The sequence below is a fragment of the Dermacentor albipictus genome, chromosome 1 (assembly GCF_038994185.2).
Source record: "Dermacentor albipictus isolate Rhodes 1998 colony chromosome 1, USDA_Dalb.pri_finalv2, whole genome shotgun sequence".
NCBI lineage: Eukaryota > Metazoa > Arthropoda > Arachnida > Ixodida > Ixodidae > Dermacentor > Dermacentor albipictus.
The window spans coordinates 122,242,095-122,261,851 of record NC_091821.1 but is presented as its reverse complement, the minus strand read 5'-3'; the positions used below and the strand labels follow the sequence as shown (position 1 = coordinate 122,261,851).

General features: G+C 48.1%; 1 protein-coding gene and 1 long non-coding RNA gene across 5 annotated transcripts in view; one reads left to right on the top strand and one right to left on the bottom strand.

Annotated features, from left to right (window-relative positions):
• The window catches only part of LOC135904845 (uncharacterized), a 63,011-nt gene that overhangs the window by 11,205 nt on the left and 32,049 nt on the right, over positions 1–19,757 (bottom strand). The window contains exons 5-9 of one of the 4 annotated variants that reach the window (XM_065435828.1): positions 13,817–13,840; positions 10,935–10,964; positions 7,244–7,279; positions 4,386–4,433; positions 692–1,027 (exon numbers count right to left, since the gene is read on the bottom strand). In XM_065435828.1, the coding sequence (XP_065291900.1) occupies positions 692–1,027; positions 4,386–4,433; positions 7,244–7,279; positions 10,935–10,964; positions 13,817–13,840 (474 nt within the window). The remainder of the gene's footprint in view (positions 1–691; positions 1,028–4,385; positions 4,434–7,243; positions 7,280–10,934; positions 10,965–13,816; positions 13,841–19,757) is intronic. The other 3 variants (XM_065435830.1, XM_070533250.1, XM_070533254.1) reach the window with 3 other exon arrangements.
• Positions 14,825–17,769, top strand: LOC135904819 (uncharacterized). The gene is made up of 3 exons (XR_011511914.1): positions 14,825–15,420; positions 16,265–16,299; positions 17,249–17,769. It is a non-coding gene; the product is annotated as an uncharacterized lncRNA (long non-coding RNA).

Sequence of the window (19,757 nt, the reverse complement as noted above, 5' to 3'; positions counted from 1 at the left end):
CTTTCGACCACTTTATTGTCCTGTGTAATTTATGTATGCTTGTCGTCTTATTAGGATACCTTAAGAGACTTTGCACAAGGGGTTCACAACAGTAACGTTTCGTAGTCTTGGTCTTAGAACTTTTGGCACTCTTTTTTGTTGAAAAACCTAGCCATCACTTGGTCGCACGAATGTAGACCGAGTGAGCTGTATTTGTTGTTCGGTCAGTGTCAGCAAGTTTCATAATGAACATTGCCTTAGATGTTCGCCATGTGAAATACGACCGTCATTAATAGCCCGAAACGGCAGTAAAAGTAGCGTGTGTTCTCCTCTACAAGTATTTTCTGATCCTTGACTATAAAAGCTCCGTTTGTCTACGGACAAACTTACCAGACTACTGTTACCAACTTTTGGTCATGGTACTGAATAATTAGTTTGCGACTTGATGCCGCAGTCAATTTCGAGCCGAGAAATTGCGATATCGATTCCACAAAGAACCAAATGGTGCGATCGCACAAGCGAAGAAATGCAAAGTGCAGAAAGAACGCAACGTTTCTTCGGTCGCGCTGTCACATGCTATCACAGCGACAACTATAATGGCTGACACTGCTACACAGGTAAATGCATAAACTTCTACTTGAGGTAAAAGCGGGAAAGCTTGGTTGGGAAGCATAGTTTCCAGCATGCGAATAGCCAGGAAGAAAGCGCTTACTGTTCTTGGTCGTGGCACCGGTCGCGTTCTTGAAGACCGTCGGCGGTTTGCTGAGTTCCACGTTGCGGCTGGCTTGCCGATTATGCGTCATGTGCCTGTGCTTGGGGACAGTGTGCGCCTTCCTGACAGCGTGGTGCGAGTCGCCGGTGGCTGTGACGCGGGCCGTGGGCAGCACGCGCTTGTCGAGCTCGACAGGCGGGTTCTCCTCACCCGGCAGCGGCACGGCCAGCGTACTGCTCGACTTGGCCAGCGTGTGCGACGGGACCGACTCGTCCGCGTCGTCTTCGGCCGAGGTGTCGCCGCTGCCCGCTCTTACCCTCTGGCCATTCTTCTCGACTGGGCCGAAACGGATCGACGGGGATTTCTAATATAGTAAATGACACAGCACCGCGCGTTAACCGAACTGCATGTTAGAGTGACTTTCGAGGGAGTGATATCACCGAATAAAAAAAAGGGAAACTATTAATAAATGTGTTATGGCAATATTGCGCTATGAACTCTTTCTTCCTCTTTTTGGCCGTGAAATTCAGGGCGTGTTCCTGCAGTGTGCCATGCAAATGAGCCCCGGCTATGTCGCATGATTTAGAAATATGTGTACACATTCGACTTTAAAACATTGTGGAACGCGAAAGCTGCGACCAGGTGACACAATCACACAGAGAAAGGGGACCCACTGTTGTAGGAATCACGGTAATACCGTCTACAAAACATATGGAGTAACTCGTCAAGAATTATCGAATTGCTGCGCACGCGTCAGTTATTCAAGCCTACATCCAGGAGCCATACAGATCTAAGTGAAACGTGTAGGAACACAAGTGTGAAATATAGGACACATCGGAACAAGGAGAGAAAAAGACAAAGGCAAGCGCTGACTTCCATTTGTGTTTTTATTTTCCGCGAATTTTTTTATTTATACACTGTTCGCATTTCGGATGCGTTCGGAAGACTTTATCGAAGCTTATCGAAGCCGCGACCATTGCTCAAGATGGTGCTGTCAGCAAGCTTTCCATCGCTCTTTCGCGAAAATAATGATCATATTTAGGATGTGCTGAAAACCGTGCGCCCACTTAGGGTGTTTCACTGTCGGCACATAATCACGCACTAGCTATTATCAGGATTTGGTTTTATCAGTTTGTTTCATGATTATCAATTTCAATTGTGCATATAGTATATGTTACGCGAAATTAAAAAAAACAGTTGGCAGGCAACGCTTGTCTTCGTCTTTTCCTATCCCCCTTGTCCCGGTGGCGTATTTCCAATTATTATTATTATTATTTCGCATTATTGGCGGCGCCTCCAGGACAGTAAAGCGGCAACGGGGACATCAAAGCTGGAAGCAGGGCGGCCCGTGGGTTGGGGCTCGCAGAAGCCTGCGCGTCCCCAACCCACGGGCCACCCTGCTTCCAGCTTTGATCCCCCCGCTAGCGCTTGGGTGCCCCGGAGATCCTGCGCCGCCTTCTTTAATATAACCTCAGGTGCTCTCTTGAGGCCTCCGTTTGCAGGTTACATGTGCCCTCCTGGAGCAGTGCTGGTAAAAAATCCGATCTATCGTCGCGACGAAAAAAGCGACCCGCGCCTTATACAACACCAGTCAGAACATTGCTCCTTCAGACACAGCGATCACCAAGCGGCGTCCGCGCCCACTGCCTCACCGTGCGGGCAGCCAATGGCGAAGCGTATTAACTCGACCGCACTCCGCAATGCCGGCATGTCTAGGGGACAAACGAATATAACGCGTGCTAAGAAACCTCCTCCGTAGTGCCTAGGCAGAGTCACATATTCAAGGAGCAAAGGCCCCCAGATTTTCTCTCTCGCGCCCGCTCTTACTCACGCCTGCGCAGAAACGTCGAGCGCCGTCAAAAGCGCCACACCCCGCTTTACTTACTAGCAATTGTAAAAATGCGTCCCGGTGATTCACAGTAACATAGAACACCAGCTCGCCCGGTCTCGAAACCTTGTTATGGGATCTGAAGCTCGCCAGTGATGCGGCACCGAGGACACTTAAACACTTCGATTACATCAAGTAAAACATTCCTGCCGTTGCGCAGCGCTTCTTCGGCGATTGTTTGTGCGACTTTAGATCATGGCTACTGCTGCGCACCCCCGCGTACACCTTTTTCAGCATCAGAGTTGTTAAGTGAGATACTGAGCGATTGCGTAAAATCCCTGTCTGGCTCCGAGCACAACGTGTACAGCGCCAACATCGGGAACTGCGGTGGTGAGTACCCCTTGACACTGTCCGAGGAGCAAACTTCGCGAGCATGACCACGGGAATCCATGTGCAGACCGCGCGGATTTAATTTACGTGGGGTCTAGTTCGTAAGACGTTTGCTGACAAAAACGTACAAGTTCTTGGAGGTTTGTCGTTAACTCCTTCGATCCAGAGAAGTTGAAATTTCTCGCTGATGGCGACGTCGTCGTCATTTGGATCACCGCTCCCGTTCTGCATCGCCTAACCGCCGACAAAGTCCCTGACTTCTGTTTCAAGCTTTTACACCAGCTTGAAATATTGCCTGTAAATTGCTGTACAATTAGGCTACATCGCTAACCTTTCCGCTGCAGAGACCATTCTCAGGCATTTAGGAATAATCACTGTTGCCATGGGACCGATAGTAGAGGTACAGGTACAGGTAGGTACAGCGCACTGTAGGTACAGCGCAGGTACAGCGCACTGTAGTTGCACAGCGGTCATTCAGATACTTTTTTACGTGTTTCACAAGCTAGAGTCACCACATAGAAACCCATTCTTTGAATGTAGTCACCACTGTGATTGCGTCTTGACCAACTTGGACAGCCGTCAACCATGTCGCTGTATATGCGCCCTGACACGCAAGCTTATCCGAAGGCATCAGTTCCATATTCAGGCTAAATTCACCGTTGGACGTTCGCGTAGCATATACAATGAAACCTTTACTGCAGCAGTAGTTAAGATCTCGAAACTGAATTTGCCGTGTCCGTCTGTCCATCGGTCCAGCCGTTATGTTACGCCGCAACATCATCGTGCAAGCTCCCCACACTCTCCATAACCTCACTCGCACCCTCCACATTTGGCGAAGCAAGCAAAACATCGCTCAACACTGCAACTGCGGACCCATCTGGAGCAATGAGCAGTTTGGAGCCGGACGTGTCAACGAACCAGCTAACTCGCAATTTTCGCGCTTTACACGTTTTTGTGAGGCCTCATACGAGACTCGGACATAATGATGGCTCCCGGAATTGCATTTCGAAGGCAAAAGCAGACAATGCGTTGGGGCAGCATTGCTCATGCGCGATGCAAAAGTCATTCCCAACGTCCCTGTCACAAAGGTGGTTCTTCGCTCTAATAATTGGACGTCAGTCAAAAAAGGCCGTTATCGTTGTGCCGCCATCGGGACGCAGTCTTCGTCGTTACATGTTGGGGGAAGGGTCGCTAGAGTTTCGCACAAAGTTGCGGGTGGATTGAGGGGAGAAAGTAGCTGCTCACGTGGTAAATGGGTTCAGATACTTGGCAAAATGCATTGTCCTTTGCTGCACTGCAACTATCAAAACCACAAACATGACGACGGACACATTTCTGCCGAAGAACCACTGCGCCGCAAAGTGGCCGGGTTCCAATGCATACGCCCTCTAACTAGCTAGAATCGTTTCGTTCATGCAGCTTCTCGGAACCGTAATTTGTGGATGCGACACTTGCATGTATATTGCCAATACTTACGCGCCATGGCTTCCCTAGACTTCACAGATGGTGGAAACGAGTTGACCGCTAGGCACAAAGACCAATGCAAAGTCTGTAAAGGAACTCTGGCTAGGTCACAAATGTAGAACGAATCAAAAGCGATGTCACCAGGCTGGACCTTGAGTACCTTTTTTTTTCATTTTCTTGAATCATTCCTATCCGCGAAGCACTGTACATAAAGTAACGGGCCACAAATACATATAGGCATGAAGAACAGATAGGAGAACAGAACATATATAATTCGTGGTGTTCTGCCGGTTAGCTTTACTTGACGATACCGGCCATGCATTGTCGCACATTCACGGCTGAGCGTATGTTCAGTCCAATTTATGACCGTGACATCTATCCCAGAAGTCACAAAAAAACAAGGCGCCCACAGCCAGAGCGAGTACAAAATCGTCTGGTGAAGCTTCAGAGCTGAACAACAAAGTAGGTCTATGAGAACTTCCAGAAAGAAAACGCTAGCAACCGTAGCGGTCTCACGTCTGCACTGGCCACGACAGCGGTGGCACAAGTTTTGAGACAGACAACGTCTCTGTTGCCTTCGTTTCCACAAAATGCTCAGTTATAAACCTGCGTCCGTGAACTTAGAAGTAATGCCCTCAGAAGAGTACGTATAAAAAAAAGTATTGCGCAGGTCAGTGTCTCAACTTTCATCCATGCTCCTATTTCCGTCTGCTACGGTATTGGCTGGGTTCACCCCCGATAAGGGGGCTTCTCGGAGAGCAAAATAATAGAGAGTTTTAGCTTGCGCGTTTTTACGGCCAGCGGAGCGGAGCGGACGAGCGCAGACGCCACTGCGCATGCGCACGTCGCTGGGCCGGCCAGCGTTTTTACGGAGCGCAGCTTACGCCCGCTGGGAAGCCCTCTCCAGCGGAGCGATAGGCAGCGCGCGAGCGTGCGTAAAAGCGCGCGGGCGTGTATGGGTATTCAGGATGGCAGCCGTCAACACAAGCGCCGGCGCTGCTGCGTTGTCGACGGCGACCGCTGCTCAGGCCCGTTTAGAAGTTTAACCAAATAACTAACTAAAAACACATAACCTACCTTTATTAAACAGTTTCAGCGCATTATTAGCAGGTTTAATTGATATTCTTTTCACTCTAACTCGAATTGTGACCAATAGGTGGAGCAGCAGAGCAAGTGACTCTAAAGTGACTCTACTCCGCTCGAAAAGACGAGCGATCCGCCCGGCTAAAACTATTTTCTCGCGCGCCTCTCCGCTGGTGTATCCGCTCGCCCGCTCCGCCCCGCTGGCCGTAAAAACGCTCAAGCTAAAACTCTCTAATAGTGTGTCTTAGTTGAGCGTCTTTACGGCACGCTCCGCTCCGAGCTGCCCCGCTAAGCCACAGCGGAGCGGCGGGCGATTTTCACGTTTTAGTTTTACGTTTAGCGTAGCGGAGCGGACCTTTCGTAGTTGCAGCGCCCCCTGGCCAAATTCAGGGTATAAAAACACCTATTGATCGCTCTTATACAGTAAAACATTATATATATATATATATATATATATATATATATATATATATATATATATATATATATATTATTTCTCCATGAAGTACCTAGACGTGCACTTGTAACGCGTTACCGGTCCATTTTATCCAATCGAAAATAAAGCGCCGTCTTGGGGAACGCCACGTGATAGCCAGCACGCTTGCTTTCTGACGCCAACGCTAGCCAAAGCGTTGCGCAGCACGCTCCGCTCAGGCAGCTTCTAAAGGCAAACTCACACCGAAAGCAGAGCGTCTTAAGCGGATTTTCAAAGCGGCGAGGCGGCGAGCGCCCGCGTCTGTTCAGACCAGCCGCGTTGTCTGGCTGTGCGCGCCGCCGGGAAGGCGGAGCATCTCGCAGTATATTTAGCAATTTCAGAGACGTGCCACCATCTCGCGGTACTTTGGGTTTGTACGCGCACTTTCGATATTTTTTTTCGTCGTGGGTTGGAGCGCTCTCGTCCGCTATCTACTTCTGCAAAATAATGAGCTCAGACGAAGACGACGAGATCGTTGGCATTTTACTCGCCACTTGTATAGTCGCTTTTCAAGATTTGTTACAGCACAACACAAGACAAGGGCAAAAGAAGGTATAAAGCGACGACACGGCGTCGTGTCGTCGTGTTATACCTTCTTTTGTCCTTGTCTTGTGTTGCGCTGTAACAAACCTTACTATAAATCCCAACCAACTCGCCCAACTTGCCGTTTTGACGCTTTTCAAGAACGGAAGCGAAAAGCCCAGAGAAAGAGATTCGTTTACATTCGTTCACCAGCGCTTCCGCCGTGTCGGGTTCTGATTGGCTGCGGCCAAAGCGGCCAACTTGTCCGCGCGGAAAAAATCGGTCCGGGCGCGATCCGGCCAAGCGGCCGCGTATTTTCCGCAAAGCGGAAAATCCGCGGCCGCTTGGCCGGATCCGCTTGGCCGCTTGTCCGCTCCGCCTTCTGTGTGAACGTGCCTTAAGGGCCGATTTACGCTCGAGCCGCCCATCGCCGCAAGCCGCACCGCACGCTTGCGGTTGCTCGAAAGATTACACGTATCAAACACTTGTGCACAAATTTCGGTTTAAAATGCGTAAGGTATACACTGTGCACACAGTGTAAATGATAATTTGTGCACAAGTGCTGCATACGTGCAATTTTTCGCGCGACCGCAAGCATGCGGCGCGGCTTGCGGCGATGGGCGGCTCGAGCGTAAATCGGCCCTAAGTGGACCGTGTTCCTCGCTCCGCAAGCCCGCTCACGGCTAAGCGGACGGCGCATGCGCATTAGCGCTTCCGCTCCACTTAGCTGCTTAGCGGAGCGTAAACACGCTCAACTAAAACACACTAATTAGTCGCAAAGTATGCTTACCGGGAAGTTCTGCTATGTGGCCGCCGGATCCAAAAACTCAGTAGAGAATGAGGGAAAAGAAAGTGTTCGTTATTCAACAATGCTTAAGCGGAGGCTTTGCAACTACCTTGCCCTACCTGAAAATTATGTGTTCCTAAGGTATACAGCGCATCACTTAACCTTGCACAAGAAAACATGCGACAATAGATTGATTTCACTATGCGTCCAGAACCATCTGAACTTTTTTAAGCTTAACATTTCTTTTATTTCCACCACCCGTGGTAAACAGTGCAATTTCGTCGCCACAGAAGGGTTGGGTTATATGACGGGGCGTACGTGACATGCGCGACCAGCAATGATGAATTATTTAACGAACTGAACAGTTATATTCAAAATTTTATTTTTTATTTCTCGTACAGCATACATTATGCAGCAGAATCGAAGCTTGTTATTCACCTAAAACTATTGAGATTTTTAGTTTTATGACGTGATTGCGCGTGAAAATATGTTCTTGAGACTCAAACTGTCGATTCACATGCGTGATATAAAATAATGCTGCGTTTACCGATTACTCTCTTTAATTTCATTATGGTCTGAGATGGCAAGAGGTTTTCCGTAAAGCTTGATTGCTGCCTACTCTGGAGTATGGCGATACGGTGCAGCGTGACCTTACGCCATCCTATGTCACACCTCTCCGACAACGAACGTGATTCGCAGTTCTTCTTGTTTTTTTAATGAAGCCGATAAACTGCAATTTTGGCGACAGAGACTATTACAGATGATCACGTTAAAAGGCATGCAAATGTAGAGATGGTGTACCTCGTCTGTCTATGTAACTAAATTGTATTTTACTCTGATGTTTGTTATGGTCATTGTCTACGTTAGGTCAACTCGTTATGGGTAATTCCACACAACCATATTACGAGATCACCGAAAGTAATGCGCATCCCACGAGCTCAAATGTCACATGATCGAGTCAAGCCCCACTATGCACACAAAGACATCTTGTGAAGTATGCACAACATTTAATTATGTCACGTTGCACTAATTGGCTACATCATGCCGACCGTTCGCGGTGATGTCTTTCAAAAGCGTCGGCCTATGACGCAGCCTTCTTGGGTATCCCATCTGCGCACACGCAGGGAGTGGGACGTCATTGCGCTCCATATCCAATCAGCGCCTTACACACAGCGTGCGCTATGGGGCTCTTGCATTGCCCACGGGGCGCTGCGAAAAAGGCGCTAAAAAGCGCCCTCTGTCCTAAAATGGCTCCTACCAAGCTCGGTCGTCTGCTTCGGAAAGCACGTTTACAATATGGACCCGCCACTTTCGGTTGTGTTGTATCACGGCCTGCAGCGTATATCGGGCGCCGAAGATTTCTTCAGGGGTGGCCCGCTGCCTAAAGGCAAGAAATTATGCAGTGCCGAAGCGTGTACGCCGTTCAAGAATTAGGCGGCGAAGTTTTAGCACGGTGTCAATCGCAAGTGAAGCGAGTCGCGTATGAAGTGGAACTTCAGGTAAGGTTTGCACGTTAGCTGCCAGATTCAGGCGCACAAACGCGAGGAAATGCTTGCCATAAATGAATCCACAGCAGCGATAAGCAGGCATCATGTGTACGGAACTGCTCGAGCCCACGACGGTACGCGCCGCGACTGCTCGAGCGCACGATCGTACGCGCCGCGACGGCAGCGGTCTTTCCACATGCCGCGAAACGGCGGGCCTCCTGCAATCTTTGTTGACTGCATGCCGCTAAACAAGTAGTCATGTCTGCGTTGTAGTAGCGGCCATTTTTCCCTTTTAGTAACTGCTAATAACTGATGCAATGCATACGAGCTCGCACGTACGTGCGAATTGCGCCGCAGCGCGAGCTCGTGCGCTGCTCGCTTGATGTAGGTTCTAATGACAGCGCTCGAACATCGATGTGCTGCAATCAATACTGCCTTGCTTCGCTACCTCAACGTGCTGGCTTGAGATCAAGGATGAGCGCATTTAACTCTCTTAATCTGTGCTCCTCGTAGTGGAGTAGTGAATTGTCATCGAATGAGCCAGACCATTTGTGCTCATTTGCACACACCTGGTCACTTCACGTACGACCACTTCGCATCGGTCGAATTGTTAATTGTCGCTGGGGCCTGGTCTCGAATCGTGAATTACCAGCCGTGCCTCCTGCTATGTCGGTCTGCTGTCGGGACTGTAGGTGCAAAAGACCAAAATTTAGAACGCAGATAATCAAGCAAGCTTCAAGACAGGCGAAGCAGTCAGCATGGCGCGAAGTTTCGCTTACGCAGCCCGACGAACTGCAGCTATATATGCAGCGCGCCAGACGCTCCACTTCGTGAGGCCTTGAAGGAAAACGGCAGAATCTGATGTTGGGATTCAGGCCTTCTTTTTCATGGCAGCCCACGACGCAGAAGTAATGACAGTGACGCCTTTTCGAGGCTGGGCTATGTCTCTCCGGATCGGCGTCACGGATTCCTTCTGCTCCTAGCATTACGTCCCACGGCACACGGAGAGTCTGTTTTCGTTAAACTATAGGCTGCGGCGAGCTCGCAGCGTGGTCGGCGTGGTCTGTGAGAAGTGACGAGCCTTTTCGCGCTCGCAACAGGGCAGAAAAAAGTGCGAATCGACGCAAAACTCGGCCTAGAAACGTGCTTCGCCACAGCCAGGGCTCAATACGACCCAAGCTGGTACGACCCAGATGTCGTTTCCCGCGCCGCCACCAGGCGCCGCTACTATACCTCAAACTCCAGCGCAAGACGCCCATATCCAGTCGTGGCGTTACACGCCGGCACCCCACCTCGCGCTGGTTCGGGCCCAGTGGGCTGGGCCCTAGCCATTTTGACCTATCACGGAAGGCTAATGGCGGATTGGGAATAAAAACAGATTGGGCAAGTTTTACGTCATCCCGGCCCGACTACGAACATCGCGGAAGCCCGCGAGCGTGCTGTGGATGATTCCCCGTTAAAAAATTATATATTATGGGATGGTCTTTCAAAATAACAGCCTTAAATGCTGCTGCCTGTCTGCATTAAACAAATTAATTAAAATGTTAATTCAGTATTTTTCCTAATTAGCTGATAATTATTGTGGTCTGTCGGGCACATGTCCAGCGATTGAATAATCTGGGTGTGAAAGCCACAATTGCGATTTCCAGCACACGCTATCTCTTCTAGGTCTTTTAGAGAAATAAAAATAAGCAAACGTATGCTACTATAGTTTCATTGAATTATTCCCGCTACACCCGCCGTGGTTGCTCAGTGGCTATGGTATTAGGCTGCTGAGCACGAGGTCGCGGGATCGAATCCTGGCCACGGCGGCCGCATTTCGATGGGGGCGAAATGCGAAAACACCCGTGTACTTAGATTTAGGTGCACGTTAAAGAACCCCAGGTAGTCAAAATTTCCGGAGTCCCCCACTACGGCGTGCCTCATAATCAGAAAGTGGTTTTGGCACGTAAAACCAAAAAAAAAAAAAAATATTCCCGCTACATATACACTTTTCATACCACACGTTCCAAGGCGGCTGTTGGAGTTGCATTTTCCAAGCTACATATTCCTCTGTTTAGTTTAAAAGAAAAAAAAATATATAAAAATGATTCAGCCTCCATAGAGTCTACGTTGCCGCTGCTCACAATTGAAATGCACCACAAATTATTTTCATGGCATGCCGGAACACCATCTTTAAGCGCCTCAAGAAAACACATGGTACGTACCCACGATGCTTCCCGTGGTAACTTCACGTGCTGCAAACACAGGGAAGGGAAAAAAAAATGCGCTGCGCTAAATCTGCGCCGTCATCGGATGACGCAATTGCTGCTGCGTATGTAAGGCGATATTAAATAGCACCGAGGAAGAAAAAAAAAACGACTTCGGGCCAAACTAATTTACAACGACTATCCAAGTATGCGAATAGCATTATTTTGTGATGAAAATCAATCCGGATAAATTTTAAAGGATTTATTTTTTATTTTTTTCATTCAAGAGCGGTGGTGAACGAGGTCGGGTCTACATTTTTAGACTGCACTTTCTTTGGGATTGGATCACGAAGACGGTTGGATAGATCGCCAGAAAGAAAACGGGTCCGAGAATCCCAAGAATGCTGTTCGCAGTAATAAATGAGAGAAAACGAGGCGCACGCCACGCGCAAGCTGCACGCGCGTATATGCAGATGGTATGGCCGTAACATGGTGACCTAGAAGGGGCACGAATGCGAGATACTTGTCCTGTGAACGCGACAGCGCTCGTCCTGTGTTCCTCTCTGGTCCGTGTTTATTCCGCGCCGTTTTTTCACCGATGGCCATAGTATATCTGTTCGTTGAATGCACAGTACACACCCGCTGCTGTGGCTCAGTATAGTTATAGCATTTCGCTGTTGAGCGCAAAGTCGCGGGTTCGATTTCCCGACAGGGAATCGAACGCGAAAGAGCTCGTGTTACGAGCATTTGGGTGCAGGTTAAATAACCCCCGTCGCTGAAATTAATCCGGAGTCCCCCACTATATGATGGCCTTGGGACGTTGAACCTTTCTTTTTTTCTTTTAAGAAATTAAAGGGACATTTGAGAAGAATATTAATTTAAGCTCTATTAGCCAATTAATTTTCCGTAATTGCAGGACGCCAACTCTTAACGTGAGAGGAGCCAGGGGACGCCATGCATAAATAAAACAAAAACGAAAACCGGGTGGCGACGTCGTCCCGAAGTTTCCGTGCCACAGCTCACTGTCACGCACAAAAAATTGGAGGACGCTTAAGCTTCGCCTTCAAGAGTGGGACGCGACAGCGTTCCCGTCGACCCGCCAAGGGGTATAAGACAATGCGCTACGGCACAGCAATCACTTACGATGCGCCCCGCATCGGACTTAGCGCCCACCTATCACGCGGTGAACGTCGAGCAACGCAGCGTTCGGCGCGACAACGAAACGTGCGCCTGAGCGAACGAAACGAACCAAAGAACTCGGTGTCTCGGAGGGGAAACGATCTTTGCCAGCGAAACGTCGTGATCGGCACGGGCAGAGAGATAGATAGTAATCTAAACCGGGAGCCCGGCGAAGCGTCGTCAGGGGAGAGGGAGTCCCGCGACGCGCCTGGCAGCGGTCCCAATGCGCGCGCGGCGCGCCTCCTGTCGGGGCAGCGCCGTACATTGAGAGGAGGGGGTCTTCTGTGTTTGCCGCAAGATGGCTCTGCGTGTGCGGAAAGCGCAAAAGAAATGCAGCGGAAACGCACTTCGCAACTCGTGTAACTGTGACTTCTGTACGTTACATGTTCATAATTACCGATATACACCGCAGTATAACTTTCCACGGCTGGTTTCGAAGGCAACACCGCATTCACTAGAGGCGCGTTTGCACCGCTTGGAAGCATCGAACTCGTGGCTGAGTGGTAGCGTCTCCGTCTCACACTCCGGAGACCTGGGTTCGATTCCCGCCGGGCCAATCTTGGAAGTTGCTTTTTATTTATGAAGCGCCTGCCGTGATTTATCGCTCACGGTCAACGCCGCCGACGCCGACACCCGACGCCGACGACACCGGCTTTTCTGCGACACGAGCTCCTTAACGCTATCGCGTTAATACTCGCAGCGTCTACTCGGATGCAGCTGATTGTTTATCGATACCGACCCGCCGTGGCGGCGTAGTGCCTTTGGCGTTGCGCTGCCAAGTCGAGGTCGCGGGATCAATTCCCGGCCGCGGCGGCCACACTTCGGTGGGGGCGAAAGGCAAAAGCGCCCGTGTACCGGCTATTGGGTGCACGCTAAAGAACCCCAGGTGGTCAAACTTAATCCGGAGTCTCTCCACTACGGGAGTCTCATAATCGTGACGGAGTTATGGCACGTAAAACACTGGAATTTAGTAGTTTTTTTTTGTCGATACCGAAAAACTAGACCTGCAAATAAAATAACGAAAGACTCGGTCTAGCAATTTTCGACAACCTTTCTTGGGCCAAAGCGTCCCGAATGCTAGAGAATATACTTCAAAATCTGTGAATACTTGAATACTTTGTTTAGCGCAAAAGTATTCATGGATTCGCACCAACTAGCCCACCAACGCACTGTGCTGAACTTCGAAATCTGTGGCCGCGTATTGAGGAGCTGGTACTGAGGTTGTGGCGCAAAATATGAAAGATGGTCTTTTGCGCTTCATTTTCGCCATGAGGAATCAATCCTTTTCCGTCAAATGAATTAAACTTGCGCTTCGAAAAAAATAATTTAGCAGTCAAAACTTACAGGGTTGCTGTTTAGTGTCTCTTTAAAGGCCCTGATTTCGTTCTGAGGGCTCAGGGTTCGTCCAATGAACGCATGTAAGAAAAATTACAACTTATGTGAGAAGTATAACCAATCGCTACGATTGTAGCAATTGTGCTTCATATGCCACCTCGTCGCTAATATATTGAATACCCTATATTGTTCATTGTTTGAAAAATAGGGTATTGTTCATGTAGGGTTTCATTTTGATTTTTTTTATATTCCGGTATTATAACACATGGCATCCCTCCATAGGTTACCGCTTATAGTCATCATTGATAGCTTATTGGCTGTTAGCCACATTGTTGTTTGCAATTTACTTCCATGCCTTTGTTATACACGCAGCACGCTTGACTTACAAGCTGTAGGCTCTTCATTGTCTTCTGCAAGAGAAAAAAAAAAACTCGAGAGATCATACACTACAAGGGACTTCGCCATTCTTTAATCATTAAATGAGAGCGTCTGTGATGTATTTTAAGGCAGATCCACTCTTTTTTAACCTGCCCGGCATGTTCTAAGCTGCAGCTAGACTTTTCAGTTTACACGCGGACGGCGTGTTATCTTACCAATACATGAATAGAAGTGATTATTATTGTACATGGTTGGTTCCGGTGCTAAATTCTCCGTCGGTGCAGAACCACTGCTGCGGCGCCGATAGATGTGACCCTCACGTCCCTTGATGTTGTTTTCGCCGCATAGCCCGTTGGTGGTTGCGCAATTATACAAAAGATGGCGCGTTATGCGCTACTAACGCCAACTGACGGCGGCGATATACTCGGGAGTACGAGGAAGTAGCCTTCTCCTCTTTGGCTGCGCGACCGCGCGGTACTTCGCGGGTCTGTGCCGTGGACTTTTCTGGTGCGCTCGTGTGCGCGTGGGTTCGCGAGACTTCACCTGCGCACCTTAGGGGTTGCTGCCCGGCGTAGGGCGCACATATTCGCTGGACATCCTGTCGCGATGAGTTGGGTTTCTTTGATTCGTCAATGCCCATCGGCATGTTCTGTTAGTTTTCATTCGGCTAGCTGGCATCGGTGCATAAAAGGCGCAATATATGTCCTTTGGTTGTTTTGTACTACTGTTGTGTCGTCGTTCCTTCAGACCCCGCAGATGTTCATGATTGCAGTTAATTTTTTTTCTAACGTTCCTTAGCTAGAAAAAAAAAAACACGACGTATGCGCCGTATAAACAAGGGAGCTAACCCTTTCGCTGTCGGACCTTTCTGACCGTGACGCATAGAGTTAGTAGAACAACTCTAGAGGAAAAGCTGGGCCGGAAAAGTGGGAACCTCTAGGGCGCCGCCCTGTTGCTACTGGTCAATGTGGCCAGCGCAATTACTATTGAAAGAGCTGAGAACAAGTACAGGTCACCTTATGCTTTGTCACCTAAAAACGCATACCTGATGGCTTTATGAAGGTGGTACGTTAATATTAAGTTTACAGAAAGCGATCGCTAAGTCCGTGACTTATGTAAATCACGATGTACGCATTCATGCAATAAAGGATGACGCGAATTTCGGTTTCGAATCTGTTTTTTGGATGCGTAGTAGTTTCGTTTGACATGCGATCGCGCGTCGACATCGGACGCTATGACACACTCGTGCCTTATGTGCCACCGAAGCCCCGAAGTGGTCTGGCATATACCTTCACATGTAAGTAAACGAATTTATCTCCTTGTTGAGAATATCACGCGAGTAGGCAGCTCTTGTGGTACATCACAATCGTTCGAGAAGCGTCACAGTAGAGCATTTTTCTGCATGCGGAGCGGTGTTTTTATTTGCAGGTTTCCCTTCAGTAGGAAATTGCTGGACAGGCGGACCAGCGCACCGGAATTGCACTGGCGAAGCCACAAGCAACTCAAAGAATCTGTTTAATTGTTGCACTTTGAACAATCATGCTTCTACAAAGGCCACAGCAGAAAAACAGCCTGATGACCGAGTATTTCTGTGCCACGCAGTAATCAAGAGGCGAGTGCCTAATGCGGACGAAATAGAGTGCATCGAGACTTAGAACGACAGAAAGCTGAGCTAGTTCGTAAGGATTCATTATGCAAAACAGAGGTGAGGCGTGCAGACAGGACACAAGAGTAGAGAAGTGGGCGGCGCGCGTGTTGTTTGCTTGTAAATACTCTACTCTTGTTTGTTTCCTGTCTGCACGCCTCACCTCCGTTTTGCATAACGAGTGCATCAAGCCACATATTAATAGCTTAGGCGTTTTATTAACTGTGCAATATTTTCAACACTTCCTTGCATGCCATTTCATGTGGCATATCTTTTCTGGTCACAAATTTGTGCAGCGAATCTATTTGCATGATCGACTCCGGGCCTGTGGGACCGTTCACTTGCACTTGATGCTGAGTCTTTTACATGTACCCATAAACTGCAGATATGCACATCAGATCCCTGGGAGCACTTTCAAAATTCAATTATTTTCGACAACAGGCACATATGCAATACTGACATAATCCGGAATACCACTAAGCAGCTGGGACACATTTTTGTTGACCGTACTCGCAGGTAAAATAAGTACATCATGTGGACAGCTCCAGCTCATTTTCCTTAAGTCAGTGTGTACAAGGGTTATGCAAAAATAATTTTTTTCTCGTGCACCGATTATTTTGCTTTATAAGCAAGAGAACCCACCACGTTAGTGTAACGTATCTTGTGCATCACACTAATATGTGCTTTCATTTACCAAGTGAGATGAGTTACTTTTATGGCTCATTCAGTCATATCACACTGCAAGCTGCATTCATCAATCTTCAATGGGATTTTGCAAATGTTTAATGAAACATGTTTCCCTTTTATGCAGATATGCAATGGCAAGCCCTTCCGTGTGTTCCAAAGGTAAAATTTAAGCTCTAAATTAAACAAGACATTTCTAGTCAGAAACAAGCAAAAATAGTGAATGCAGAGTATCAGAAGCCCAAGGTACAGAACTTATGAGAAGTGTCGAATGATTTTAAGGAAAGAGTCGTATTTAAAAATGCAAGACCCTTTAGTGGAGGTCAAGCAAGTCAATATAGGTAGAATACTCTGCAAAATTATGCGAGTGAGGGGATGTCAAACAATGGGTCAGGAAATGCATTGTTTTTCTGCAAAACAAAAGCTGATTGCCATTACATAAGTCACTTTAGCATCATGATAAATTCAGAAATAAACCAAAAAACAAGACACGCAAAAATAAACAAAACATTTAATGATATTTCAGCAGAACTTTTTGTTGGGCTAGTTGGTGCATATTACTGAAGTACTATAGCGCCAAACAGACGACACAAGAAGAAGAGACACGGACATAAGCGCTCGTCCGTGTCTCTTCTTGTGTCGTCTGTTTGGCGCTATAGTACTTCAGCCATTTAATGATGCTCTCTCCACACTGGGATAAATAAAAACAAACACATCACATCTAATGTGGACATATCAGATGCCTTGTGAAACATAAAGGAACAATTCAGTTTCGAGCTATGGCACTTGCCGCATAGATGTGGGGGGGCCTTGCACCAATAGTGATAGTTACCACTGCATTTAGAAATTGAAAGCATTTGTGCAGACAAGGATGATTCTTTATATTTTTGGCTACCACTTCAAATGCCTCCACCAAGTGTTACAATGCTGCACGCAGCCATACTAAGGATCTCGCAACAACACCTGCAGGTAAAAAGCAGAAGCAGTCAAAGTGCTGGTGTGTTCTGGACACTATGTTTGAAAACTTTTAGGCAAGAAGAGTGCAAGAAGCAGACATAACTGCATTTATTTCCATAATTCCCCATTTAAAGGGCCTTTTCTTTTTGCTTAGACAATGCCTACGCCTAGCCACAGCAGCTCCCTCATACAGACTCCGCAAACCAAGAGGCCGTGGAGGCAAATGCAGGTAAGAGGCAATAAGCAATAGCACTGGTATCGACATTCATCTAATTTCTTTTTATTTCGTTTAGGCAGCCAGCACACCTCGAACAGCCACCTTGACTGTGGGTGTGTCACCCTAGTCGCCAAGGAAACATTTGAGGGAAAGTGACAGGCAATGTGAACAGCCACTCCTCCATGTAAACAATACTCTTTCTCTCGGATGACTCCTACGCCTCACCACGCCAGCACACTTGTGCACAAAGATGCCGCAGAGGCACGTGCAGGTCAGAGGCAAGAAGCAGTGGCACTGGTGTCGACATTTACCCAATTTCTTTTTCTTACACTGAGGCAGCCAGCACACCTCGAACAGCCACCTCGACTGCGGGTGTGTTAGTTGATCCCTGTTGTACATATGCTCATAATAAACTTCAGTAAACTTGAACTTCATAATAAACTTGAAGGCAAATGGTACATTGATGCATTGTATTTTTGAACATTTATTGTACACATACAATATATGTTATACTTTGCAGTGCTACAGAGCGTATTTTGAAGCTTCCCCCTATATTTTGCACCTTTAATTACGTATGTGTTGTGTGGCCCTCAATGCAGTTCATGTTGTAGCAGCTGCTTTGTCTGTGTATCGCACATTGGCTTAAGCTCGTGATATCCACATACTTCTCTCACATATACAAAATAAAGTTCTATGTAGTCCTCAGTGTTACAACAAAAAATGAAAGTAAACAATCCGATCGTGGAATTATGTTTATTACAGTGATTCCTACGACAGTTACTGACAAGTTGACAACTTGAACTGGTCAATCGGTCCATAGCCTCCTCTATTTTTCAAAAATAAAGGAGGCTATGATCCGTCATGGCAAGGAATTGTATGTATACATAAAAAAAGGGGGTATGTGTGTGTTTGTAGTGGGGGTATAGGATTAGGGCGGTACGAAAAAATGTACCAACATCGTCCTCTAGACCCATTCCGTTGAGGTACCGTAACAAAACGTATTATGCATAAAGTTCATACAACCAACTCTGATATTACTACAGACGCCAGGCGACGCGAGCTACATTTGTCATGATGCATTCGCGACTGCACCGGATGCCCTCCACATTATTCTCGTTAATCGTGCTCACTGCGCCGAGGCAAAAGAAAGACCATGGGCGCAGGTGCCTTTAAAGTATCTCGACCTTGCGAGGCACGGCTGCGCGTGCCAGGGAAGCTGTCCGTGCGAACACTCCCTGGCACACACCTGCCTCGGCGGCCCCAACCTACGTACCGTTCTGCTTCGAGCTTTGATCCCCCCACTGTCCCTCGGGTGCCCTGGAGTTCCTGCGCCGCCTGCTCTACTACCATCTCAGGTGCTCTCCTGAGACTTCCGTTTGTCGGTTACATGTGCCCTACAGCTGGATCATTACTTATAATAATAAAAAACCCGATCTATCGTCACGACGATAGATCGCGAAAGCGGCTTTTGCAACATACCGCGCCCGTGCGAAGATAATTACGGAACGCCAACGAGGAATCTGACCACAGCTTCGAGCTCGTAACGTCGTCGAGTGACACTCCTGCAACAGGCGTGGCCGCTGAAAACCGCATAACGCCAGAAGCTTGAACAGGATCATCCCTCGGTTGCATAACTGCCAGCTCTACGGCCAACATGGACCACACCTACACCATCCCGCAACATAGAATAAAGAACCGACTTATGAAGCCCAAACACACGGCTGCACGCACACATCACAACACTTCAAGCGAGACGCCATGCTGCTACGCTGCTACTGTTGCCGGATTAAAACTGACTACTGTCACCAAGTCTAGCAAGCGTCTCAGGAGCTGGCAACCTCGGCGCGTAGCAACATGGCGGCGCTCTTGAGGTTCCCGATTTTAATGCATGGGCCCTATGGGTAGCTTGTCCTCTAGAGTCAGTATAGTAACTCTATGCCGTGACGCACCCCCAGTGTCGGCTTGGTTTCAGGGAACGAGCATAACAGGGAATGAACATAGCAATTTATTTTTGATTATGATTGGTATACAAATAACATAGTCAATGTAATATACGCATTTCAGTGTTCTGCAGCTGTTGTTAGTAAACATCATCATCATCATCAGCCTGACTATAAAATCCCTTCAACACCCGAATCTGACGATGCGGAACCCTCTTCCTCGCATGCGACTCTGTCTGAGTCCGAATCCGAGCTCGGCTCGTATTCTGAATCGGAATTGAGCCACCGCTCCAATGACCAGACGAAGGTCCCGCGCGCTGAGCCATCCGAAAGTAACCGCGCGCAGGGAGGATGCGCTTTCAGTCGCCCGCACAACGGAGAGCAATGGGACGTTGCGTGATCAAGAAGACAGAGAGAGATGGAAAAAGGCTAAACAAAGTTCGAAGGGCTTTACGTATACTGCTGCAAGTCGAAAGCGAGGGTGCGGCGAGAGAGCGAAAGCATAG